We start from the raw sequence: 26,678 nt of genomic DNA, 5'->3' as shown, positions 1-26,678 counted from the left end.
ATGCCTAAGAATGTGCAAGACACCGTTTCCCAGGTAATGCTGATGCTGCTGGACCAGGACTGAGCCTGCACATCTTACCCCCAATTCAAAATCAAAAGATGTGGTGAGGGTTCTCAGCAAAACGCAGCCTGAGATTCTATTTTGGAGACCCCTGTTCCAGAGAGAAGAGCAGTGCTCCTGACACTTGGTGGGTGGGGCCCAGGGACGCTGCTCAACACCCTGCAGTGCACAGGATGCCTGCGACAGCGAGTCATTCAACTTAATAGTAGTAAAGTTGAGAAAGATTCTATCTATTGCCTATCTATGTATGTATCTGTCTATCCATCCATTCATCTATCATCATCATTTATCTATTACCTATGTATCATTTATCTATTATCTGTCCATCTATCTAGCCATCCATCATCCATCATCATTTACGTATTATTATCTATCATTTATCTAGTATCTGTCTTCCTATCTTCCTCCTCCTCATTTTCTTCATCTTCTTCTATCAATCTATTATCTGTCTGCTTGCCTGCCTGCCTTTCTGCCTCTCAATCTAATCTATCCTCATCATTTATCTGTCCATTGTCTACCTATAATCTATGTATCTAACATCAATCTATATGTCTATCCACCCATCCATCTATCATTTATCTATTACCTGTCATTTATCTATCTATATCTATCTATTATGGCTTTCTGCCTGTCTACCTATCATCATCATCACATTTATCTATTATCTATGTATCTATCATCATCATCATTTATCTATTATCTATCATAATTTATCTATTATTTATCTGTTTCTCTAATCTATCAGTCCTCATTTATGTGTCTGTCTCTATCATCTGTCTACCTGTCATCCCTCTATATTTATCATTGTTTTTCTACCATCTACTTATTTTCTGTTTATTTATATCTATCATTATCTTCCTATCATCTATTGCTTATCTAGCTATTATCTGTTTTCTATTATCTATCATCCATCTCTCTACATCTAACCATGGCAGTGGCTGTCACTTGGGTGATTTTGATGCCAGAGAACACATGGTAATGTGTGCAGTCCCTTGTGCTTGTTAGGATTAGGTGGGGTGTGGTACTGCACGTAGCAGGTGGAGCCCAGTGGATGCTGCTAAACAAGGCACAGTGCACAGGATGGCTCCACAGTAATTATCTAGCCCCAAATATCGTTGAAGAGTCTGAGAATGCCTGCCATAGGCTGAAGAAACCACCAGTGTAATTTGAAGTTTTTCACATCCTTGCTGAAGCACAGGAAAGCTCTGTTTACTTTGTTTTCTTAATTTAGGGAGTGCATTAAAAACATCACAAGGAAATAGAAGCCCAAGTTTTTGTTCTATTGGGGGACTCTTGGTGATATCATCACCATTGTGTGGGGGTGCTCCAGGTATCAGGTGGGTGGAGCCCTGGGACACTGCTCAACACGCTGTAGTGCACAGGATGATGCCACCGCAAAGACCTCAAGCCCTTAAGCACTGGGACTCCATAATGAAGATGGGTTTTACCCAACTTCTGCTCTGGATAAGATGCCCAGGGGTGGGTGATGTGTGTTAAGGAGATCAGAGGCTTCTGTTATGCATGGGGAGAAAAATGTGTTCACCAGGCCAGAGAGATAAGAGCTGCCTAGAAGCAGGCAGGAGGCAGGCCCCTGCCTGTCTACCCTGCCAGTGAGCTGCTCGACAGCTGACAGAATCTATCCTGAGGATGCCAGCATGGGGTTGTCTTCATTGGGTTCATTGTGACAACTGTCACTGTACTTTGGGAATACCTGGAAACACAAGGTGAAGACGCCATAGGAAGGTTGAGGAAGGGGCAGCATTCCCATGTCTTTCCTTAGGGCCTGGCAGTGGCTCTGCTTCCACCCAGAAGGCGCTCTCTTGCTACGGAGCAGGGTTTCTCACTTGTTCACTTAACTCATGCACTCGTATACGCTTGCATTCACACAATCATCACTCATTCAACTCATGTATTCATACATGCTTGCATTCACACATTCATTGATTCATTCATTTAATTCACTCACGCATGCATGCATTCACACTTTCACTTAATTCATTCATGCATCCATTAACTTGTTCATGCATTCAATTCATTCATTCACTTATACATAATACATGAATTCATGAAATGTATGCAGTCTTCACTCATTCACTCGTGTGTGTGCATTAACACACATGCTAGTTTGTTCAGCTCATTCATGTACTCATACATATTTATTCACTCATTCATTCATCCACATATTCACTTGTCATGTATTCTGTTCATTCACTCACACACACACATTCATTCCTGTATAAATGCATGACTTTACCTGCTCGTTCAATCCTGCATGGATGAATTCACTCACTCACTCATGCAGGCATGAATTCACTTGTTCACTCAGTCATTCACGTGCTCACTCATGCATATAGGAATTCGCTTAGTTACTCGTTCATACACTCACTCATGCAGGCATGAACTCACTTGTTCACTCATTCATGCACTTAAGCATACATGAATTCACTTGCTCACTCACTCATACCTGCACTCATGCATACATGAATTCACCTGTTCACTTACTCATACATGCACTTACACATGCATGAATTCACTTCTTAAGTCATTCATGCACTCAATCACTCATGAATTCAGTTGTTCACTCATTCATGCACTCATTCATGCAGGCATTTATTTGTTTACTCACTCATGCATACATGAATTCACCTTTCACTAATTCATGCACTATGCATGTATGAATTCACTTGTTCACTCAATCATTCATGTTCTCACTCTGTCATGAATGAATTCACTTGTTCAATCATTCATGCATTCAACTCATTCATTCACTCATTCATAGATTCATGCCTTCATTCATGCATGCATGCATTCACCTATTTTTTCCAAACAGTCACTCCTCCATTCATGCATGTATCTCTAAATTCCTTCATACATGCATTGGCCCATTCATGCCTTCAACTCATGCATTCATTCCCTCCTTGGCGCAAATGTTGATTCACTGGTTCATTCATTTCCTCGCTATCTCATTCACGAATAGTTGTTTGTTCATTCTCGCCTCACATGCATTCACGCATACATGCACTCACTCATACATGCACTCACCGCGTGCGTATAGCCACTCACTCGCTATGTATTCAACAGCTGAGGCCTGAACACTCATTTTTTCTCTCTTTCGTGCACTCATTCATTCATTCATGCGTGCAAGTTTGCGCACGTGTATTTTTCATGCATTCAACAAGATAGTGTATGAGCTCTGCTTTCTCCTCTGGGAGGCTTCCAGAGCGGCCTCCACTTGGGCTGCGCGCTGGCCTTGGGCCCAGGGCCTTAAGTCATCGCAAACATTTACTCTGGGGCCGGCCAATTAAAGGTTAAATGTCCAAACCTGGAAACCGCCAACTGCCAAGGGGGCCACGGTGGGCGAGGGGCTGGGCGCCGGCGTGGAGCGCAGCCACTGGCGGTTCCTGGGTCTCTCTCCTCGGTTGCTGGGGCTGGACACCAGGAGGCGCGCGGGCTTGCGGGCAGGGGCTGCAGGGCTGAGGAGCTGACCCGCGCCTACCAGGGCTGGGCGGAGGCGGGGCCGGGCTTCAGGACAGAGGCCAATCGCTGCCCTCCGGGCCCCCAGCGCCGGCTTTGGGCAGAGGCAGCCAGGGCGCCGGAAAAGGTGCGGGGGCTGCAGCGGGTGCAGGGGATCGTATGCAGTGGAGGAGGCCTGGGCGCGGCTGGGGGCCGGGGGGCGCTGAGGCTGCCCGAACGCCTAGGAGGTCTCGAGGGTGGGTGGCGTACAGCGGGGCGCGGGCGGAACCCAGAGGCAGGGGCTGGGGGCTGGGGGAGGGGCGCCGGCCTTGGAGTGCAGAGGAGGGGCGAGAGGCGCTGGGAGCTGGAGGTCAGAGAGAGGTTGCCCAAAAGCAAAGGCGGGGAGGGGTGCGGGGCGCAGGGATAGGCTAGCGGCGCTTGCGGGTGGGTGGGCCGAGCCGAGGTGCCGAGTGCTGAGGAGTACAGGCGGTCCAGGCGCGGTGGGCACGGGGAGACGGAGGCTGCCTCAGTATGGAGGACAGACGGGGGCGGGGGCGTAGAGCTGAGAGGCGCAGGCCCAAGGCAGAGGCTGCGGGAGCGCGCGGGGAGGGAGAGGTGCAGGGCGTGGAGGGGATTCGGGGGCGCTTGGAGAGGATGGGCAGAAGGCCGGGACGGGGAGGAGGGGCGGCGAGAGGCGCAGGAGTGGGCTGGGGTGGGGCGGCACGGGAGTGACGGGGGAGGGGGCGCCTGGCCTGGGGGCGCGGGCAGAGGCAGCTCAAGCTCGGAGGAGGTGCAGATACTGGGGTCCGGGAGCGCAGGAGTGGGCCAGGGAGTGGAGAGGGGTGACCGGGTCGGGGGGCAGCTGGGGTGGGGGAAGAGGATGTCCAGTACTCCAAGCAAGTGCGCTGGGCGTCGGGGCAGCTGCTGACACCGCTGAGGTCGGGCGGTGTTCCGCGTGCGGTGTCGTTGCTGGGCGCATGGGTGTTAAGACGCAGCGGGGTTGCAGGTGACTGTGGGGAGGACAGGGGGTCAAGGGGCCCCTGGCCAGAGGGCACGAGGCTGACCTAGAGCGCCGAGGAGGAAGTGCGGGGCGTGGGGGTCTCAGGGGGCGTCGGGGGAGGCCAGGGCCCCGTGGGGCGCAGGTGACATGGAATGAGTAGGAGGCCGGGGGTGACACCGGCAGGGCCTGCAGCCAAGGGTGTCGAGACAGCCACGCTGTCGCCCCCAGGCCTGGAAATCCACGCGGCTTCCCAAAGACGGCGCCTCTGTTCTGCGGGTTCGTGACGAGGATTTATTTCCACCCACTGCGCCTGGGCGCAGGTCTGCGGGTCCGCGCCCACTGCGTGCGGCGCCACGGACCATGTCGGGTGAGTAGCTCAAGCTCCTTCAGTTCAGCCTGCCTGTTCCTACTGGCATGGGTGAGAGATTGGTCTGCACTGGGGAGAACCCCACTTTGACCGCAGGATTGCCCCAAACCCCAAGTCTCCCCCTCACTGCCTCGCCCAGGTCTCTCTGGGGCTGGAGGGAATGGAGATACCAGCCTCAGCTGCTGGGAGGGGGTGATTTACAGCAAGTGAAGGGGACCTTGGGATCTCACCAGTTTCCTTTTGTAAAATATAGTCCTGAAACTCAATGGGCTTGTTTCTTCGGAATAGCATTGGCTATTCCCAATAGCAGTGTCTGAGCCTGGAAGGCCCATGGGAAGAAGTCTGTTCTGAAACGGCCCTAACTAAAGCTCTGGGAAGACGCTGCCTTGAGTTCTTAAAGTTCAGATCGTGGGTTTAATTTCGGTTTCCAGTACAGATAAAGGGATGGCCCGGCTTGGTGGCTCAGGCCTGTAATCCCAGCACTTTGGGAAGCTGAGACGGGAGGACTGCTTGAGGCCAGGACTTTGAGACCATCCTGGGCAACACAGGGAGACCATATCTGTAGGAAAATAATTTAAAAATCAGCTGGGCATTGCGGCACGTGCCTGTAGTCCCAGCTACTAGGGAAGCTGAGGTAGGAGGGTCCTGAGGCCAGGAGTTCAAGGTGGCAGTGAGCTATGATTGCACCACTGCACTCCAGCCTGAGTGACAGAGTGAGACCTTGTCTCTAAAAAAATTGAAATTAAAAAAAATAACAATTCAGGTTAATCCTCCTGCAGGCAGAGGGCTGGCTGGCAGGAATGGCAGGAATGGCAGGAATGGCAGAAAAGTCCTGCCCCGCAAGGACCAGTGAGCCCCATCTCCCTGTCCTTGGGTTTTGTGGACTTCAGATATACCGGTTGACTTAAGAGGCCTAGATATGTGAACATAGATTGTAACCTCATCCCACAAGAAAGATGCTGGCTCTATTTTTTATCATTAAATCATTAAGACACCTCCTTTTTGTACTAGACCACACTGGATCATTCATGAGTGCATTTTATGTATTTATTTTTAAATGTGCATATATACATATATACACATACACACATATACAAATATATATAAACACATATATACACACATATAAATATACATATACATATATACACATATATAAATATATACATACATATATGTACACACACATATATATACACACACGTGTGTGTGTGTGTGTATATATATGTATGTGTATATATATATATATTTTTTTTCCCTAGAGAGTCTCACTTTGTTGCCCAGGCTCCAGTTCAGTGTTGCATTCTCAGCTCACCGCAGCCTCTGCCTTCCGGGTTCAAATGATTCTTCTGCCTCAGCTTCCCAAGTAGCTGGGATTACAGATGCGCGTGCCTGTAGTAGCTAATTTTTGTATTTTCAGTAGAGACAGTGTTTTACCATATTGGCTGGGCTGGGCTCGAACTCCTGACCTTGTGATCTGCCTGCATCGGCCTCCCAAAGTGCTGGGATTACAGGCGTGAGCCACTGTGCCTGGCCCTTAATTGTATATTTTTTAAATTTTGTAGAGACAGGGTCTTGCTATGTTGCCCAGGCTGGTCTTGAACTTCTAGGCTCAAGCAATCTTTCTCCTTTGGCGTCTCAAAGTTCTGGGATTATAGGCGCAAGCCAGCACACCTGGCCATGAATGCAATTTAAAACACACAAACAGAACAGATGACTTCTTAATTCAGAGGAGAGATTTGGTAAATCACAGAGCTGCTTCTCTCTTGTTTTCTCTCACTCTGGACTTAGAGAGGAAAATTTTCGGGGCAGGGATCTTAAGGGCTGTTTTCATGAGGTGTACTGGAAGACTCTATTCCCAGGAATAGCAGAAAAGATTCTCTGTTCTAGGGACGCGTTTGGAGCTCTCTAAAGTGAAAGCTACAGGTTTCCCCAAGCCTGCTTGTGTCTGTATAATAGCAGCATTCAAGACAGACATTCGCATACATCTTGGTCAGCCTCATGCCAGAAGAGAAGACTCAACTCTTTGCAGAAAACAAAAACTCCCTTTGAGTAAAGAAGGGCTGAGAAGGAAGATGCTAAGGTTATTCTGAGGGGTGATCAGAAGATTCCTTGAGTGCAGGGGGGCAGGCAAGGGGTAGAAAGAAACTGTTGTCACAGAGTCATAAAATTCTAAGCCACTGCAATCTCCAGGCTGGACTTGATTTTGTGACAGTGTCTCCTTTTTGTGGGCTGTAGTGTAGTGACAAGTTCTTTTGCTGTTTTTCCACTCCATGCCGTTGCTGAAAGTGTCTGCCACAGTGGCACATGGAGTGGAAACTCCCTCTTTGAATGCAGCAGCATTGGATAATTGTGGATGTTCTGTGGTGTCGCACCACGACTTGATCACCAGTTGTTTCTTCAGGGCAAGGTGATGTGGAAGCTAAGCACCTATCAATCAATGTTTCATGATCTGTTCTATTTCAATCCGCTGGTCTGTCTTTGCACTTTAGATGGGTTTTACAGTGTCCTGGATGGGAAGTCGCTAACCTTCAGGAGGTGCACATTTTTGTTCCAAAGCAGAAGTCTGAGTCTCGGATACCTTGTTGCTGGAGAGCTCTTGTGCCAACTGGTGTTGTCTTGTCATTGTGTGACTGTGGTCAGTATTCCCCCAACTCTAAACCAAAGAGAGAAACAGGGTGTCCAGTAGTTCCATAAAACTCTCACTCTAAATGCAGCCCTGTCTGCATTCTCTTTTGGGTTTGAGATCAAGGTAAGTGTGGGCAGGGCTGGTTCCTCCTGAGGCCTCTCTCCTGGGCTTGGTCCTCACAGGGTCTTCCCTCTGTGTGTGTGTGTCCTAAGCTCCTCTTTTTTTTTTTTTTTTTTTTTGAGATGGAGTTTTGCTCTTGTCACCCAGGCAATGGTGCAATCTGCCTCCTGGGTTCAAGCAATTCTCCTCCTCAGCCTCCTGAGCAGCTGGGATTACAGGCATCCACCACCATGCCCAGCTAATTTTTGTATTTTTAGTAGAGACAGGGTTTCTCCATGTTGGTTAGGCTGGTCTCAAACTCCTGACGTCAAGTGGTCCACCTGCCTCGGCCTTCCAAAGTGTTGGGATTACAGGTGTTAGCCATCACGCTCAGCGTAATCTCCTCTTCTTATAAGGACACCAATCCTATTGGATAAGACCATCCTAGTGACCTAATTTTACCTTAATATCTTCTTTAAAGACCCCATCTCCAAATACACTCACATTTTGAGGTCCTGGAGGTTATGACATTCATATATGAATTTTGGAGGTGTGCAATTCAGCCCATAATAGGATAACTCATTTATTTGAATACTACTGTGTTTTTCTGCTGGGGCTGCCATAACAAAGTCCCACAGCCTGGGCGGCTTAAACAACAGACATTTACTCTCCCACAGTCCTGGAGCCTGGAAATCTGAGATCAGGGTGTGGGCAGGGCTGTTTCCTCCTGACGCCTCTCTCCTTGGCTTGTAGATGTTGTCTTTCTCTGTATCTCCACAAGGTCATCCTTCTGTGTGTGTGTGTCTGTGTCCTCATCTCCTCTTGTAGTGAGGCCAGCAGTGCTACTGTATTAGGGCCCACCCTAGTGACCTCATTTTACCATAATCACCTCTTTAAAGACCCCATCTTCAAATGCAGACACATTCAGAGGTTCTGTGGGGTAGGGTTTCATCCTAGGCGTTTCAGGATGGGTTATCATCCGTCTATAACACCGATTAATCCTCATGTTTTCCCTGAGGTCCCCATGAAGAGCTATAAAGCCAGCGCATGTGGTTATCAGTCAATGATCACTCTGCCATTTCTCTTAGTTGTCACTGAGATCCTCATGAAGAGATTAAAAAAACCAGTGCACATCGTTATCAATCATTGATCACTTTGCCAGTTCGCATAGTTGTCACTCACGTCCTGATGAAGAGAGAAAAAGGCCATGCACATGGTTATCAATCATTGATCACTCTGTCATTTCTTTCAGGTGTCACTGAGATCCTCATGAAGGGGTAAAAAACCAGTGCCTGTGGTTATCAGTCACTGATCACTTTGCCATTTCTCTTAGTCATCAGTGATGCCCTCATGAAGAACTGTAAAACTAGCACAGGTGGCGATCAATCACTGATCACTTTGCCATTTCTCTGTGTTGTCCTCTGCACCTTGCTTTGGGCCAATTCACTTGCATCATCCTTTTCTTTAGACAGCCAGAGGGCCCTCCCTGGCAATGGAGATGAGACCTTCTTACAGGTTTTGGAACCCTCAAATAGCTCCTCATAAGCCTCAGGATAATAGAAAAGGCTGGATATCACCTTCGTAATCCTGGCCCTCTGACCCCATCTCTTCCTGTGGGTCCTTATTCTCCAGCTGCTGTTGCTACACTGTGAGGAATGCAGGATGCAACATGCAACCTATCTTCTCCACCTCTGACCTTGGCTCATGGACTTTTTCTGCCTCTTCCTTCTTTGCCTTATTATTTTTAGTTTAGTTTCTTATTGGAGGCAGGAGAGAGTAGCTATTTTGAGGGCTTTTGTTGGTGTTGGAGTCAGAGGTGACCTCAGACATTTAGTTACTCATTGAAGCCCCAGTTTTTGAAGCACATGTCTGTGTTGGAAAGGGAATTAATGACAGTGCATAGGTATGCCCCATCTAGACACTCCTGGATGGATGGGAGCCATATTCATTCTTGTTTATTGATCCACTGATTTCTTGATGGATAAGTTATTCCTGGCCATTTATCCCTGAGCTTGGATGGTGCCTTTTCAAAAACTGCTGCCAGCCATAGGACTTGCCTTGCAGTATTGAAACACCCATTTCTTAGGGCTGATGTTTCTCATGGAGTTGTGGGTGTCTGAGGACAGAGCTTGTACCTTGTTAGCTGCTGGACCCAGCACGTAGCAGATTCTCGTGCCTGGGAATTGCCTGGGACATGAACCCACAGTGAACGTGTAATGCACTGAGAGCATGTCATTAGGCCCACACAGACATCTTCTGCCCCTTCACCTTCTTTGTCTTCTGCCTCCAGCTTCAAACCTTCACTCTCTCTAAGCAGGTGCCATTGTGTGGGCAGCTTATGGCACAGCACTGTTGACTGGGGTAAGCAGTGCCCCCCATAAAACTCACATCTCCCCAGAAGCTGTGAATGGGATCTGTGAACCCAAAAGTATCTGAGACAGGTCTCAATCAATTTAGAAAGTTTATTTTGCCAAGGTTAAGGACATGCCTGTGACACAGCCTCAGGAGGTCCTGACAACATGGGCCAAAGGTGGTTGGGGTACAGCTTGCTTTTACACATTTCAGGGAGACATGAGACATCAATCAATACATGTAAGATACACATTGCTTTGATCTGAAAGGGTGAGACTACTTGAAGCAAGGGGGTTGCGGGGGGTGGTGCCAGGTCATAGGTAGATTTTTAAATGTTCTGATTAGTCAAAAGAGTTATTATCAATAGAAGAGAATGTCTGGGTTATGATAAGAGTTTGTAGAGACCAAGGTTTTATCACGCAGATGAAGCTTCCAGGTAGCAGGCTTCAGAGAGAATAGATTGTAAAGGTTTCTCATCAGACTTGAGGTCTGTGTGGATGTTTATGGTGGTCAGCTTTTCCTGAATTCCAAAATGGAGGAGGGTATGATGAGGCATGTCTGACCCTCTCCTCATTATGGCCTGAACTCGTTTTTCAGGTTAACTTTGGAATGCCCTTGGCCAATTAGGTAGTTGCGAGGCCTAGAATTTTAGTTTAAATTTACAGACCTTATTGGGAAATAGGGTCTTTGCAGATGTAATTAGTTAAGCATCTCAAGATAAGATTATCCTGGAATATTTGGGTGGGCCCTAAATCCAATGGCAGGTGTTGTCCTAAGAGATAGAAGAAGAGACACAGACACAGAGGAGGCCATGTGGAGTTGGAGGCAGAGATTGGAGTAATGTGGCCACAAGCCCAGGGACATCTGGAGCCACCAGGAGCTGGAAGAGGCAGGAAGGTCCCTTCTCTAGAGTTTGGTTTTGGAATCCTGGCCTTCAGAACTGCAAGAGAGTAAATGTGTGTTGTTTAAGCCTCCCAGCGTGTGGTACTTTCTCACAGCAGCCCCAGGAAGCTCATTCATGGGTTTGCTAGGGAAAGGAGTCAGCGATGAGCCCACCAGTAAGCAAAATGAGCACAGCAGGTAAGATGGCACAAGAGATGAAGGGTCCTGTGTCATAGGAGGTGAGGGACTGTGATGAGAAGGGTCGTCTTGGGGAGCAGGGTTTGCAGGAAGATCTCTGAGGGATGGGTGGTTTTTTCCATGGCCACCATGTGCCGGGAGGAGAGTGAGTGCCAGGTGAGTTAAGGGAGTGGTAGTAGCCCCATGGTAGTAGCACACATCATAGGATGTGCTTGAAGACCCAGAAGGGTTGAGCTGGACGTGGGGACTGAGTGTGGGGGATGAGATGACCAGCAGTCTGGACCCAGCTTACATTTGCAGACAATGAGAAAACCATTGGCGTTGGGTTGGCTTTCAGGGCAGCTGATGGCTTTCACTGTGTGTTGGGGGAGAAAATGTGGTTTTTAAGGACTGAGGAAACAGATAACAGGAACCAGAATCTACAGGGTGGAGCAGAGAATGCAAAGGAGGGAAGTTGTGGCTCAGGGTGATTGATGCAGAGACCCATTTTAAATGTTTTCTAGTCTGGTGCGGTGGCTGGCTCACACCTGTAATCCTAGCACTTTGGGAAGCCAGGACGGGAGGATTGCTTGAGGCTAGGAGTTTGAGACCAGTCTGGGTGACAGAGCAAGAGACCTCATCTCTACAGAAAAATTAAAAATAAATTAACCAGGTGTGGTGGTGAGCATCTGTAGTCCCAGCTACTCGGGAGACCGAGGCAGGAGGATTGCTTGAGCCCAGGAGTTCTGGGCTTCAGTGAGCTGTGATGCTGCTGCTGCACTCAAGTCTGGGTGATAGACAGAGAAAGACCCTGTCAAAAAAGAAAAAAAAGGCCAGGCACAGAGGCACACCTGTAGTCCCAGCATTTTGGGAGCATGAGGCAGGCAGATTGCCTGAGCCCAGGAGTTCAAGACCAGCCTGGGCAACATAATATGTCTCTACAAAAAATATAAAATAGCTGGATGTAGTGATGTGCACTTGTGGTCCCAGCTACTCAGGAGGCTGAGGTAGGAGGATTGCTTGCTTCCAGGAAGTCGAGGCTGCAGTGAGCTGAAATCATACCACTGCACTCCAGCCTAGGCAACAGAGGGAGACCTTCTCTCAAAAACCACCACCACAACAACATAATGAACAACCCCAACATTTTCTGTTGTGCCTCTCGGTTAAGATCTCAGTTAGTTATGCAAGAGTAGAATGTGGGATTGGAGGCAAGTGGACTTCTCCTTACCCCAGAATTCATGTCATAAATGCTCTGCACAGACGAGGCTTCTAGGGCTCTCAGGGAGAGCTAGGAGGTGGGTAACAGGGATATGAATCTACCCGGTGGAGCCCATGTCCCAGGTCAGATGGTGCCAAATTTCATTTTATACATTCTCTGTTCTTCTTCTCTGTTCCTTAAGAGCGCAGGTCAGTAAGTGGGGTTGGAAACAGTGGACTCTTCCTTACTGGGGTATAGGAGTTGGCACGCTAAATATTCTGCAAAGCTTGCTCTTGCAGGACCAAGCATCTAAATAGTAAGGTCTAACCTCAGTCATCTGTTTCTGGAGGAAAATCCCAAAGCATGGCCTTTGGAGTGTGATTTAGCCCTCATTCTCAGATTCAGTGGTGAAGTTCAGAGGGGAGCCAATCCCTCTGAGCATCTCGAAGGTGGACAGAACAGTCAGCTCAGGAGGAAATCTCAAAACAACACCCCTCCTCGGGAGTTCTCTTACCTTTGTCATTGTAGTTCCTAAAGGATGCACTCCTTTTCCTTTCTATTCTTTAATTCACAGGGTCCTTAAACATGGTTCCTCAGATTTCAATAATCTATACATTGGAGATCACAAAGAAATCTTAATATTGCCAATGAGAGGCTAAAAATTGTAAATGGCACTTTGTTTTCAGTTTGACATTACTTTGCTGATGATTTTTCTCATAACATATATTATTTGATTTATCTTATTTTTTACTTTGCCATCTACTTTGCAATTACACACACACACACACACACACGCTTTCTCTTTAAAGAGAGGGCTCTGCTCTGTCACCCAAGCTGGAGTGCAGTGGCACAGTTATATCTCACTGCAGCCTCCAATTTCTGGGCTCAAATAATCCTGCTGTCTCAGCTTTTCAAGTTAGCTAGGACTTCAGGCATGTGCAAAAAAATGTATTTTTAAATTAAAAGAATACAAGTCTATTCTTAGTGTGAAACACATACTCAAATACCTGCCTGAGAAATGGTATGTGGCGTATAAATGTGCAGCAGATGTGTTAATTGGCCTGGGCCTAGAAATTTAGCTACTTGGTCTGGGTATACAATTTTAGGTTGAGGACCATTGCACTAAAAGAGTTTAGATATGGTGCTTTGTTTTAGTGTCCACTATTCATGATAAGAAGTCTCAGTCTCATCCTTAATAGGATTGACCTGTATTTTTATTTTACTTTCATTTTCTTGGCATTATCACGATGTTCTCCTTATCCTTGGTGTTTTTAAACTCCAGAAACATATTGTCAGGATAAGGACTGTTGAGTTTCTTTCTTTCTTTCCCTGTCTCTCTGTCCCCATCGCCCCTCCCCTCCTCTCTCCTCCCCTCCTCTCCCCTCCCCTCCCTCCCTCCCTTCCTTCCTCTCTCTTTCTTTCTTTCTTTTTTCTTTTTCTTTTTCTTTTGCTGCATACTCTCTGGGCTTTTAAAATCTGAAGACTGATTTTCTGCTGCTGTTGAGAACATTTCCTGTTTAATTTCTTCGAAAACTTTTCTTCTATTTTTTTTTCTATTCTCTTACTCTGAAACTTATGTTGGTGAACCTTCTGAATCACTCCTGTAGGCTTCTAGCTTTTTGAAATTTTCCATTTGTCCCTTAATTGTACTTTCTGAGAGATTTCCTCATTGACATTTTCCAAACCTTCTGTTATTCCATTTTCATTTCAGCAAATCATATTTTTAACTTCTAATAACTATTTCTTATCCTTGGAGTGATCTTTTCTATGGCATTTGATTCTTGGTTTATAGATGCATCCCTCTCCCTGTAATCTTTTGAAAGAATACTAATTAATGCAGTCAGAATTTTTATGTCTGTTTGTCTGTTCCTTGAATTTCTGTTCCATGAATTCTCTGGTATTTATGGGGTTCTTTCCATTCCGCCCCATAACTTTTCAGTTTTCTCTTTTGTGGTGAAGGTGTTTTTCAAATACCTGTAATGGTTTATATCTACGTGTATAAAAATCAGGAATGTCAGTTGAGCTGTGCCCACTTGCAAGGGTTGCCGACTTGTCTGAATTTGTCAAGGTTATGTTATAGGTCAGGAATTCCACTTCTGTGTGGTGGTAATTATTTTTTCTTGGGCTTTTGGTTTCCTGTAGAGTAGGTCCTATTATCTGATTTTGCCTCTCGTGATGGGTATATTTGGCCTCTGAGAATTCTGCAGAATTTCAGTGACTTCTCCAGTTTCTCTTATTGGCTGATGGTTTTCTCCTGCCTCTTTGTTGGCTTGGGGTTCACACTTGCCTTCCTTAGCACACTTTTTAGTTTGTTCTCCTTTTATCTCAGAAGGAAGGAAAGAGAAACTAGGAGCTCCACATCCACCATCTTTGCTTGGAAGATTCCTGGTTTACACTTTTAATTACACGGTTGAATTGATGAAAATGCATGGACCTTGAAAACATCATGCTGATGGAAAGAAGTCGGACACAAAAGGCCATATGATGCTTGATTCCATTTACATGAAATATGCAGAACAGGCAAATCCACAGAGATAAAAAGTGATTGGTGGTTGTCACAAGCTAGGGAAGGGAGAAAGGGGAGATACTCCTTAATGAGTGCAGGGTCTCTTTTTGGAGTGATGAAATGTCCCAGGATTAGATAGACGTGGTGGGTGCACAACATTGTGATGAATTGTGCTCTTTACAATGGTGAATTTTATGTCATCTGAAGTTTACTGTGATAAATAAAAAGGAAATACAAAATTATTCCATTTTCAAAAACTACATAGTGTTTGATTCCATTTATAGGAAATATCCAAAATAGGACTGTAGAGACAGAAAGCGGACTCATGGTTGCCAGAATGGGGAGTGACTGTGTAATGGGTACAGGGCCTCCTTTTGGAGTGCTGAGAATATCCTCGGATTGCCTGGAGTTAGTGGTTGCACAACATTGCACATGGACTAAATGCGAGTCACTTGTGCACTTTAAAATGGTTTGTTTTACGTTATGTTAATTTCCCGTTAATTTTTTGAGAGTTTGCATGGAAAGGTGAAGCTCTAAGCAGGTCGTATGTTTAGGTGTGGGGATACCCATTATGCTGCTTAGAAATATGTTCACACTTAGGGCTCAGCACTGGGGGTTCTACTTGGTAATTCTTTCTGCTTCCACACTCTTTCAAGATATGGGTCAGAGAAACCTTGGTGAGGACGGCGTAGGGGATTGGATCTCTGGCTCTGTTTTGGGCATTGTGTGATTTTTGAGGTCTGTGGGTGAAGCTCACACAGTACCTTGGCCAGCTTTGGGCTTTGCAGATGCCAGTCCTGAATGTCTGCTTCCTCTCCCATCTCTCTCCTCTGCTTAGAGACAAAAGAGCCTTACAGATGGCTGAACGGGTCCATGACAGCTACGCCTGTTCTTGGGAAATAATTTTGGTCAGAGCTTAGGCCTTGGGAAATGTCTAAAGGAGTAATAATCACCATTATTATCATTTTAAAGCTAGTAATTAAGAAAACTATAGATAGATTATAGATAATGGTGCTAGAGACAATTTATAATCTATAGACTGTAGGTAGGTAGATGTTTGAAAGATTGATAGATATAAATAAGTAGATACAGAGAGGACACATATATGATAGGTAGATGACAGATGGAGATAGATAGATGGATAATAGAAAATTATAGGTGGAGAGATGATGGAGATAGATGGATGATAGATCATAGATACATAGATGATAAATTTACATAGATGATATAGGATAAATAGATGATAGAGATAGATGGATTAGATAGATATACAGATACATGATAGTAAGATAGATAATAAATAATAGATGTGAAGAGAATTGGTAGATGATAGGTGGATAGATGGAAGGATGGATAGATGATAGGTAGATGGATAGATAGATGACGGACGGATATGATTGATTGATAGATGATAAAGACAGATTTATAGTAAGATAGATAATAAATAGATGTACAGAGAATTGGTAGATGATAGATGGATGGATGCATGAATAAATGGATAGATAGATGATGGATGGATAAATGATAGATAATGGAAGGATGGATAAATGAGAGATAGATGGATAGCTGGATGGATGGATAGAGATAGATGATAGTAAGATAGAAAGTAATAGATGTGCAGAGAATTGGTAGATGATAGGTAGATGGATGGATGAATGGATGGATAGATAATAGGTAGATGGATAATACAGATATTATCCAATGATAGATGATAGACAGATGGATAGATAGATGATAGATGAACGGATGGGTGGATGGATGGATGATGGATAGATGGATAGATATGGACTGATGACAGATATCTTTTATTCTACAGAATTAAGTTGTAAAGTTTGCTGTCTATGATACTCACTCCGAGTGGAGATGTCAGGAATTCTTGTTCTTCCTTCCTGCAAGGGTAGGGAGAGGAATCTACAGGAGCAGCTGTAACAGGTGCATTTTGGAATTTACCCCATTGCAATGTAAAGGTCAAGGAGGCAGCCCTGGGCCACACGTCTGGGACACTTGTGTTTGTTATATTTAGTGCGAATTGTGGTTTGGCTTCTCTTGGAGTGCTGCTTCTGGGGAAGGTGCCATGGTTGCCTACATGCTGAGCATTTTAATTTCCATAGACAGTACACTGGGCTGCACACTGTGTGGCACTTGTCGGTGTTGCTGGCAGCCCTCCTGACTGTTGTCTTTCTCCTGGCAACAGGGGCTTGGGTGCCCAAGAATTGAGTGGTTTAAAAGTCATTACCAAAGTTCACATCAGTCTTATGCACAGAGACTTAAAAGCCATTAATTATATCTAATGTGAGAGTTCCTTCCTCTCCTATTGAGGCATTAGGAAACTGAGCACATTCTACCTAATGAAACAATACACTTTTCCTTATGTTGACTGTACCACCTCATACAACCCTGAGTTGAAGTTGAAGTCTTTGTAAGAAATGGTCTGTCCAGAATTTAAATAACATGTTTGGCTGCTTTGTGGAGCACGATTCTTTTCTTTTCTTTCTTTTTTCTTTTTCTGAAGACAGGGACTCACTCTGTTGCCCAGCCTGGAGTTCAGTGGTGTGATCATGGCTCTTTGCAGCCTTGACCTCCTGTGCTCAAGCAATCCTCCTCCCTCAGCCTCCCAAGTAGCTAGGACTACGGGCATGCACCACCTTGCCTGGCTAATTTTTTTTTTTCCAGTAGAGATGAGGTCTTGCTGTGCTTCCCAGGCTGGTTTCAAACTCCTGGGCTCAATTAGTCCCCCTTCTTCAGCCCTAGCACTGGGATTACAGGCATGAGCCACTGCATCTAGCCCAGAACACAGTTCTTTGAGTTAGTTGGATTACATCTTTGCTGTAACTCAGGTCATCAAGTCATCACTTCCACTTTTTGCCTTTTGTTTCCACCTAAGATCTAAACACTTTGGGTGAGTTTTCAAGAGTCAAACACAACATAAAATAAGGGATAATAGCTATGAGTTTCCATGGCATTGCAGCATCAGGAAACGGGCATAGCCATTGGGTTGACTTTACTCATGTTTAAGGTTCCTTCATTCTCCTCCTGTGTTTTGTTTTGTTTAGAATGAAAGGAAGCATGTATGTGAATTAGAATACTGAATATTCACTGCAAGTCGTGATTTTTTTTTTTTTTTTTGAGACAGGGTCTCACTCTGTCACCCAGGCTGGAGTAGAGTGGTACAATCACAGCTCACTGCAGCCTCAAACTCCCAGGCTCAAGTATCCTCCTACCTCAGCCTCCCGAGTAGCTGTAACTACAGGTATGCCACCATGCCCAGCTAATTTTTGTATTTTTCGTAGAGACAGAGTTTCACCATGGTGCCCAGGCTGGTCTCTAACTCCTGAGGTCAAGCAATTCACCCACCTCAGCCTCCCAAAGTGCTGGAATGACAGGTGTGAACCATCACGTCTGGCCCAAGCCATGAATCTTGGGAGAGGAGAGGAGGTGACTATGGCCCCGTCACCCCTGCTGTCCCTCAGGAGTGTAACTCTGGTGTTTCTGTTGATTTTCACAGTGACTGATCAGGCTTTTGTCACACTGGCCACCGATGACATCTACTGCCAGGGCGCCCTGGTCCTGGGGCAGTCACTGAGGAGACACAGGCTGACGAGGAAGCTGGTGGTGTTGATCACTCCTCAGGTGTCCAGCCTGCTCAGGTAAGGCTCAGAGATGTGGCTTGTGCCCAGATGGGTCCTACAGAAGGAGGGTCACCTATCCCCCAAGAGGTCCTACGAGTTATTCTGATGACTGACCACCATTCTTCACCGGCCTGGATGGCTGGCAATCATGATGGGCATCTTACATTTGTAATGAACCTTCGAATCATGTGAAAATATAGGTGTGTGATCGGCTTCACAATACTTTAAAAAACAATACTGGGTATGGTTACAGTTCATTCTCCCAACCACGGAAACTGAAAATTCAATTCTTTTTTTTTCGTTTTTTGAGACAGGGTCTCGCTCGTCGCCCAGGCTTGAGTGCAGTGATACCATCTCGGCTCACTGCAACCTCTCCCTCACTGGCCCAAGTGATCTTCCCTCCTCAGCCTTCTAAGCAGCTGGAACCACAAGTATGTGCCCCCATGCTCGGCTATTTTTATTTTTATTTTTTGTATTTATGGTAGAGACAGGGTTTCGCCATGTTGCCTAGGCTGATCTTGAACTCCTGGACTCAGTCCACCCAGGTTGGCCTCCCAAAGTGCTGGGATTACAGGCATGAGCCACGGCGCCCAGCCAAGGAGTCTTTTCTTATAATTTCCTTTTATAATTCCCTTTGTCTTTAATTCTCAAATAAAGCAAATACATAAAGAAATGCATCTAATGAATAAAGCATAAGGCTTCTCTGAAATGTCATACATTATGTAAGCAATAATCTTTTTCTTTCATCAACCATGGACCACTTAAAAAAATTGATTTTATACGAATGGGACGAGGAGGCATTTAATTTGTAGATGTAGCAGGAATTGAATGTCATATTCTTTGACAATGAAATAATAAATCCAGACATTAATAGCTAAACTAAAAAGAGAACAAATAAAAAACCAACCAGTGTGTCCTCAGACGTTTGAAACTGGAAGTTTGAAACGAAATAACTCAATCCGGGTACAAATGAAAGCTTGAATTATGTACTATTTCAGAAAATCACTGCAATGTGAGTGCTACCTATACAAAGCAAAGACAGCAACTACAGTGGTACAAGACAGAAAATTTAAATCAGTGAAGAAATCATCCAGTTCAAATATATACATATTTTTATATATACATATATATGTTTATGTATACGTTCATGTATGTTCATATATGTTCAAATATATATATAAATATATACGTTCAAATATATATATATATATTTTTTGAGACAAAGTCTCACTCTGTCATCAAGGCTGGAGTGCAGGGGTGGGATCTTGGCTTAGTGCAACCTCCACCTCCCAGGTTCCAGTGATTCTCCTGCCTCAGCGTCCTGAGTAGCTGGGATTACAGGCACCCAACGTCATGCCTGGCTAATTTTTGTATTTTTAGTAGAGACAGGGTTTCACCATATTGGACAGGCTGATCTCCAACTCCTGACCTCAAGTGATCTGCCCGCCTTGGCCTCCCAAAGTGCTGGGATTACAGGTGTGAGTCACCATGCCCAGCTCCAAATATTTTTAAAATAAAAAAAAAGTAAAGCAAACAGCAGTAAAAAAATTCATAAAGATAAAACAACACAACTAATAATTGGGAACAAGAAACAAATTCAGGGATTTGATTAACGCATCTTCAGGGGGGCCAAGGTGGGAGGATTGCTTGAGGCCAGGAGTTTGACAAGACAGTCTGGGTGATATAGCAGGACCCTATCTCTACAAAAAATAAAAAGAGCCAGATGTGGTGGTGCGCACTTGTAGTCCCAGCTACTCAGGAGGCTGAGGTGGGAGGATTGCTTGAGCCCAGAGGTTCGAGGCTGTAGTGAGCCATGATCGTACTGCTGCACTCTAGACTGGGCAACAGAGTGAGCTCCTCTCTCTAAAAATAAAAATAACAAATAAAAATGAATCTTTCATTTGAGAAAACATAAATGTACAAAATAGAAATTGGAAAGAAGTTATTTGGAGGCAGTTTTAAAAGCGAATACTATATACAACCCCTTATAGTAATAACACTGGAAGTATTGAAGAAGCGCTTGATCCTTCTAGGGAAATCAGTGAGATGTTGGATGTTGTCATCAGAAGAAATAGAAACCTTCTATTTGACAATAACTATGAGAAAAACTGAAAATGTTACCAAAGGCTTATCTTGTAGAAAGGCCCTGGTTTGGGCAATTTTAAGGGAAGTTCTGGTAAATTGCTCATGATGAATTAATTTCCCTGCTGCATAAACTGTCACGGAGCCTAGCAAAAGATGAATGTGTTCACTTATTTTAAGAAACTGTTATAATCTTGACACCCAAACTTGATTTACAGGTTTGATTGTGTTTACATTTGGATTGAGAAAGCCCTCAAATACAGGATGTTAATAAGGCAACTCTAGCCCTGTAGTAAAGAAATAAATAGAGCTTACCCTAAGAAAGCAAAGATATTTTTGTATTTGTCTATCTTTGCTTCTGGCGTGCTAGAGACGAGCCCCTGCAAACCCCTCAAGTGTTTTAAGAGTTCTTTGTATGTGAGGGACAATAAGAACCTCTCCATTATAATATTTTAAATGTGGCCCTCAGTTTGTTTTATCTTTTACTTTCACACATACTATCTCTGACACACAGCAGTTCTGGTGTCCTCTTCCAACTTGTTTAATTTACAACAGCATTTCCGCTTCTAGATAAACGAAACATCCACCTGCATCAATATGTGGAGATATTTTTAGTTGTCACAACTGCCACCTCCTGCTGGCATCTGGTGGGTGGAGCTCAGGGATGCTGCTCAACACCCTGCAGTACACAGGACACCCCACCACATGGAACCCCCCAGTCCCAGACAGCAGCAGTGCTGAGAAACTTTCATCTACTTTCTTCTAAGATTTCTCTATGTTTTAAATGTTTACCTCTATATTTATAATATATGTGTTTTTGTTTTTGTTTTTTTTTGTTTTTAAGACACAGTCTTGCTCTGTCACCCAGGCTGGAGCACAGTGGTGCCATCTTGGCTCACTGCAATCTTAACCTCCTGGGTTCGAGCAATTCTCCTGCCTCACTCTCTCAAGTAGCTGGGATTACAGGTGATCACCACCACACCCTGCTAATTTTTTTTTTTTTTGTATTTTTAGTGGAGACGGGGTTTCACCATGTTGGCCACGCTAGTCTCAAACTCCTGACCTCAAGTGATCCACCCAACTCGGCCTCCCAAAATGTTGGGATTACAGGCATAATCCACCATGCCTGGCTTGGAATTCTTTTACCCATCATCTCTTTACTTATACTTTCTATCTATCTATCTATCTATCTATCTATCTATCTATCTATCTATCTATCTTCTATTTATCGTCTATCTGTCTCCACCTATGTATCTATGTATCTGTATATCTATCACCTTGAATCTATTAATTCAAGATAGATTAAAGACTTAAATGTTAGACCTAAAACCATAAAAACTTGAGAAGAAAACCTAGGCAGTACCATTCAGGACATAGGCATGGGCAAGGACTTCATGTCTAAAACACCAAAAGCAATGGCAACAAAAGCCAAAACTGACAAATGGGATCTAATTAAACTAAAGAGCTGTACAGCAAAGGAAACTACCGTCAGAGTGAACAGGCAACCTACAGAATGGGAGAAAATTTTTACAATCTACCCATCTGACAAAGGGCAAATATCCAGAATCTACAAAGAACTTAAACAAATTTACAAGAAAAATCAAAGAATCCCATGAAAAAGTTGGCGAAGGATGTGAACAGACACTTCTCAAAAGAAGACATTTATGCATCCAACAGACAGATGAAAAAATGCTCATCATCACTGGCCATCAGAGAAATGCAAATCAAAACCACAATGAGATACCATCTCACACCAGTTAGAATAAAAATCATTAAAAAGTCAGGAAAGAACAGGTGCTGGAGAGGATTTGGAGAAATAGGAACACTTTTACACTGTTGGTGGGAGTGTAAACTAGTTCAACCATTGTGGAAGTCAGTGTGGCGATTCCTCAGGGATCTAGAACTAGAAATACCATTTGTCCCAGCCATCCCATCACTGGGTATATACCCAAAGGATTATAAATCATGCTGCTATAAAGACACATGCACACGTATGTTTATTGTTGCACTATTCACAATAGCAAAGACTTGGAACCAACCCAGATGTCCATCAATGATAGACTGGATTAAGAAAATGTGGCACATATACACCATGGAGTACTATGCAGCCATAAAAAAGGATGAATTCTTGTCTTTTGTAGGGACATGGATGAAGCTGGAAACCATGAATCTGAGCAAACTATCGCAGGGATAGAAAACCAAACACCGCATGTTCTCACTCATAGGTGGGAATTGAACAATGAGAACACTTGGACACAGGGTGGGGAACATCACACACTGGGGCCAGTCGTGGGGCGGGGAGAGGGGGGAGGGATAGCTTTAGGAGATATACCTAATGTAAATGACGAGTAAATGGGTGCAGCACACCAACATGGTACATGTATATATATGTAACAAACCTGCACATTGTGCACATGTACCCTAGAACTTAAAGTATAATAAAAAAATTTATAAATAAAAATGTTTAGGCAGTTAAAAAATGTTTCATTGATCTGGAAATGTTATGAGATTATTCATTTTACCAAAAAGACACCTGGACTAGTGTGTTCACTGCAGTACTATTCACAATAGCAAAGACAAGGAATCAACCCAGTTGCCCATCAGCATTGGACTGGATAAAGAAAATGTGGTGTATCTATACCAAGGAATACTTCACAGCTATAAAAAGGAATGAAGTAATGCAACATGGATGCAGCTGGAGAGCTGGAGGCCACTATGTTAAGTGAGATAATAAAGAAAGAGAAAACCAAATACAGCATGTTCTCATAAGTTGGAGCTAACCAGTGGGTACACATGGACATGAAGATGGGGATGTCAGACACTGGGCACTCCTAGAAGGCGGAGGGAAGGAAGACAGCTGGGGTTGAAAAACCACCTGTTGGGTGTTGAAAGGAAAATAAATTCGGGGGCCCCCAAATCACTAAAGGAAAAGTCCATCTGGGAACTGCTTAGGGCTTCTGCCTCCCATTCTATTCAAAGTCCCCCCTCTGCTCACCAAGATAGATGAATATCTGATTGCCTCATTTGGAAAGGCTCATCAGGAACTCAAAAGAATGCAGCCATTTTTCTCTTATGTATCTGTGACTCGGAAGCCCCCCTCCCCACTTCGAGTCTCCCCGCCTTTGCTTTTTTTCTTTTTTTGTCCTGCCTTTCCAGACTGAACCAGTGTTCAACTTGTATAGGTTGATTGACGTCTCATGTCTCCCTAGAATATATAAAACCAAACTGTGCTCTGGCCACCTTGGGCACATGTCGCCAGGACCTCCCGAGGCCGTGTCGCGGGTGTGTGTCCTCAACCTTGGCAAAAGAAACTTTCTAAACTAACTGAGACTTGTCTCAGATTTTCAGGGTTCACAGGTACAGTGCTGAGTACGTGGGTGGGGGGTTCATGCATACCCTGTACCTCACTACCATGGAATATACCCTAGTGACAAACCGGCACGTGTACCCCTTAGACCTAACATAAAAGTTGAAATTACTTAAAAATAAATAAATAAATATTATGAGATTATTATCCTGTGGCAAGTGGAAATGATGTGGGAAGGAAAGGATTTCTAGATCTGTCGAATTGGCAGGGTGGATTGATGCCTATAGATCCACAGGAATAAGTTATAGTATTTTTGTTCCTCAAAGCCACTTGGTCAAATCTTGCCGAAACCTTTGGCTGATACTTGGAAGCGCGAAACAGATCCTAGTGTTAAAGCGTTTTGGGCTGGAACTGTAGTTTGAATAAGAAAGGGGTTTCTTTCCGACCACCATTGAATTAGGAAAAGCAGAGCACTTTTTCTTTCTGGTTTCATAGGCCTCTGCTCTTTAGTGTACAGTACTGTTTTAAAAATTACTTATTTATGTATCTTTGGCCGATTACAGTGGCTCGTGCCTGTACCTGGTACTTTGGGAGGCCAAGGCGGACAGATCACTTGAGGTCAGGAGTTCAGGACCAGCCTGGCCAACCTGGTGAAACCCTGTCTCTACCAAAAATACAAAAACTAATGAGGCACGGTGGTGCATGCCTGTAATCCCAGCTACTCAAGAGGCTGAGGTATGAGAATCACTTGAACCCAGGAGGTGGAGGTTGCAGTGAGCTGAGATCATACCACTGCACTCCAGCCTAGGCAACAGAGTGAGACTCCACCTAAAAAATAATAGTAATAATAGAAAAATAAAATAATTGAAATAAATAATGTGTTTATTTTAAAATAAATAATTTTATTTTTTATTTTATTTCTATTTTTTTGACATGGAGTCTCACGCTGTCTTCCAGGCTGGAGTGCAGTGGCCCAGTCACTGCTTCCTGCAGCCTCCAACTCCAGGGCTTAAGTGATCCTCCCACCTCAGCCTCTCAATTAGCTGAGATTACAGGCATGTGCCACCACACCCAGCTAATTTTTAAAACTTTTTAGAGGTATGTTCTCATAGGAGTCTCCCTATGTGGACCAGACTGGTCTCCAACTCCTGTCCTCAAGCAGTCCTCCTGCTTTGGCTTCCCAAAGTACTGAGGATTACAGGCATGAACCACTGTGCCTGGCTCCCATTTTTTTAATAGATCAAATGAGTTGCATAGGTTTACAAACTTGATGTCTTCTATCCCTGCTCTATCCATCATCCTAAGAAACAAAATGAAGTTTTTATTGGCACAGACAATATCTGTTGGAAGCACATTCGTGCAAATCCAGCTATACCTAGTATGTGACATATACTGTGCAAGAATATACTTTACACGAGATTGTAGCATGCCTTGAGGATGCTTGTCTGGATTCCATTGCATAGTTGCTAAATGCTGATGCTCTGTGAGTCTGTCATTATTGCAGCATTTATGGCCTAACACTCAGCTGCACAAAAGAGCTTTTCTGTTTCTCTTCCCTCCCTAGCACACTCCTTCTCCTGAATATCACTACTGTTTTGATTGTTCAATATGTAAAAAGCAGCCCAATTTATTATTTTTTTAATGTTTAAACTGTTCCTTTTTTTTTTTTTTACCTTAAATAACACAGGGTCTTACTCTGTTGCCCAGGCTGGAGTGCAGTGGCATGATCATATAGCTCATTGTAGCCTCAACCTCCTCAGTTCAAGTGATCCTCCCATCTCAGCCTCCCAGGTGGCTGGGACTACAGGCAAGATCCACCATGTTTGGCTCAAATTGTACCAGATTTACCAGTGGGATTCTCTTTAGATGGATTCTTAAGACTATGAACTGATCCCATTAGTATTTTTAAATTTTTATTTATATTTATTTTGTTTGAGACAGAGTCTCGCTCTGTCACCCAGGCTGGAGTGCAGTGGCGCAATCTTGGCTCGCTACAACCTCCACCTCCCAGGTTCAAGTGATTCTCCTGCCTCAGCCTCCCAAGTAGCTGGGATTATAGGCACATGCCACCATGACTGGCTAATTTTTGTATTTTTAGTAGAGATGGAGTTTCACCACATTGGCCAGGCTGGTCTTGAACTCCTGGCCTCAAGTGATCTGCCTGCCTTGGCCTCCCAGAGTGCTGGGATTCCAGGCGTGAGCCACCGCACCTGGCCCCCATTAGTCTTTGATCACTTCCTTGCTTCCTGGCAAAATGAGATTCTCCAGAACCATCATAGATTTTCTCCCCTCACAGCTGGGGCCAGACATTTCTCCAAGGTCTGATTTTTAAGAACAAGGCAATTTTTATGTTCTAAATTGACTTCACACCTCCTGAGGGAATTGCAGCCAGTAGTTTAAAAACATCTTTGTAACAAATGAACGCTAAGCCCCACATCTTCTCTCCTTATCTATAAAATAGGGATTACAATACCACATGCTCATGGGAATTTTCTGAGGATAAAACGAGACAATAAACATAAAGCTCTTAGCACAGTCTGTGGGAACAATTAAGCATGAAAGCATGAGCTGCTGCTGTCATTGTCAACATCTGATTGAAATCTTGTTTTTGAGACAGGGTCTTACTGTGTTGCTTAGGCTGGAGTGCAGCGGCACCGTCAGGGCTCACAGCAGTCTTGACCTCCCAGGCTCAAGTCATCCTCTTGCCTCAGCCCCCCTAGTACCTGGGATGACAGACTTGCACGACCATGAGCAGGTAATTTTTTTTTTTTTCTTTTCAGTAGAGACAGATTTCGCCATGTTGCCCAGGCTTGTCTCGAACTCCTGGACTCAAGCGATCTGCCCACATCTACCTCCCAATGTGCTGGGATTACAGGTGTGAGCCACTGTTCCTGGCCTTATTGAGATCTGTAGAGACACTGCCAATAACTTGGGTTT

At 44.6% G+C, this 26,678-nt stretch overlaps 1 protein-coding gene across 1 annotated transcript; it reads left to right on the top strand.

Annotated features, from left to right (window-relative positions):
• Nucleotides 1-23,946, top strand: LOC112208066 (uncharacterized). The gene is made up of 7 exons (XM_054677206.1): nt 1-33; nt 3,368-3,661; nt 4,742-4,880; nt 17,857-17,973; nt 18,229-18,370; nt 18,663-18,783; nt 22,576-23,946. The coding sequence occupies exons 1-7, from the start codon at nt 1-3 to the stop codon at nt 22,585-22,587; spliced, it is 858 nt and encodes a 285-aa protein (XP_054533181.1). The 3' UTR covers nt 22,588-23,946.
• Nucleotides 23,947-26,678: the final 2,732 nt, after the last annotated feature.

The sequence above is a fragment of the Pan troglodytes genome, chromosome Y, assembly GCF_028858775.2.
Source record: "Pan troglodytes isolate AG18354 chromosome Y, NHGRI_mPanTro3-v2.0_pri, whole genome shotgun sequence".
NCBI lineage: Eukaryota > Metazoa > Chordata > Mammalia > Primates > Hominidae > Pan > Pan troglodytes.
Note: the sequence above shows the minus strand (reverse complement) of the source record. Positions and strands in the feature narration are given on the sequence as shown.

Bases quoted from the DNA above. Each gene is read 5' to 3' on its own strand.
- LOC112208066 (XM_054677206.1), top strand. From the start codon at position 1: ATGCCTAAGAATGTGCAAGACACCGTTTCCCAG. The intron at 34-3,367 runs GTAATGCTGATG...GGCCAATTAAAG, and splicing joins TGCAAGACACCGTTTCCCAG to GTTAAATGTCCAAACCTGGA. The intron at 18,371-18,662 runs GTAAGGCTCAGA...TCGTTTTTTGAG, and splicing joins CAGGTGTCCAGCCTGCTCAG to ACAGGGTCTCGCTCGTCGCC.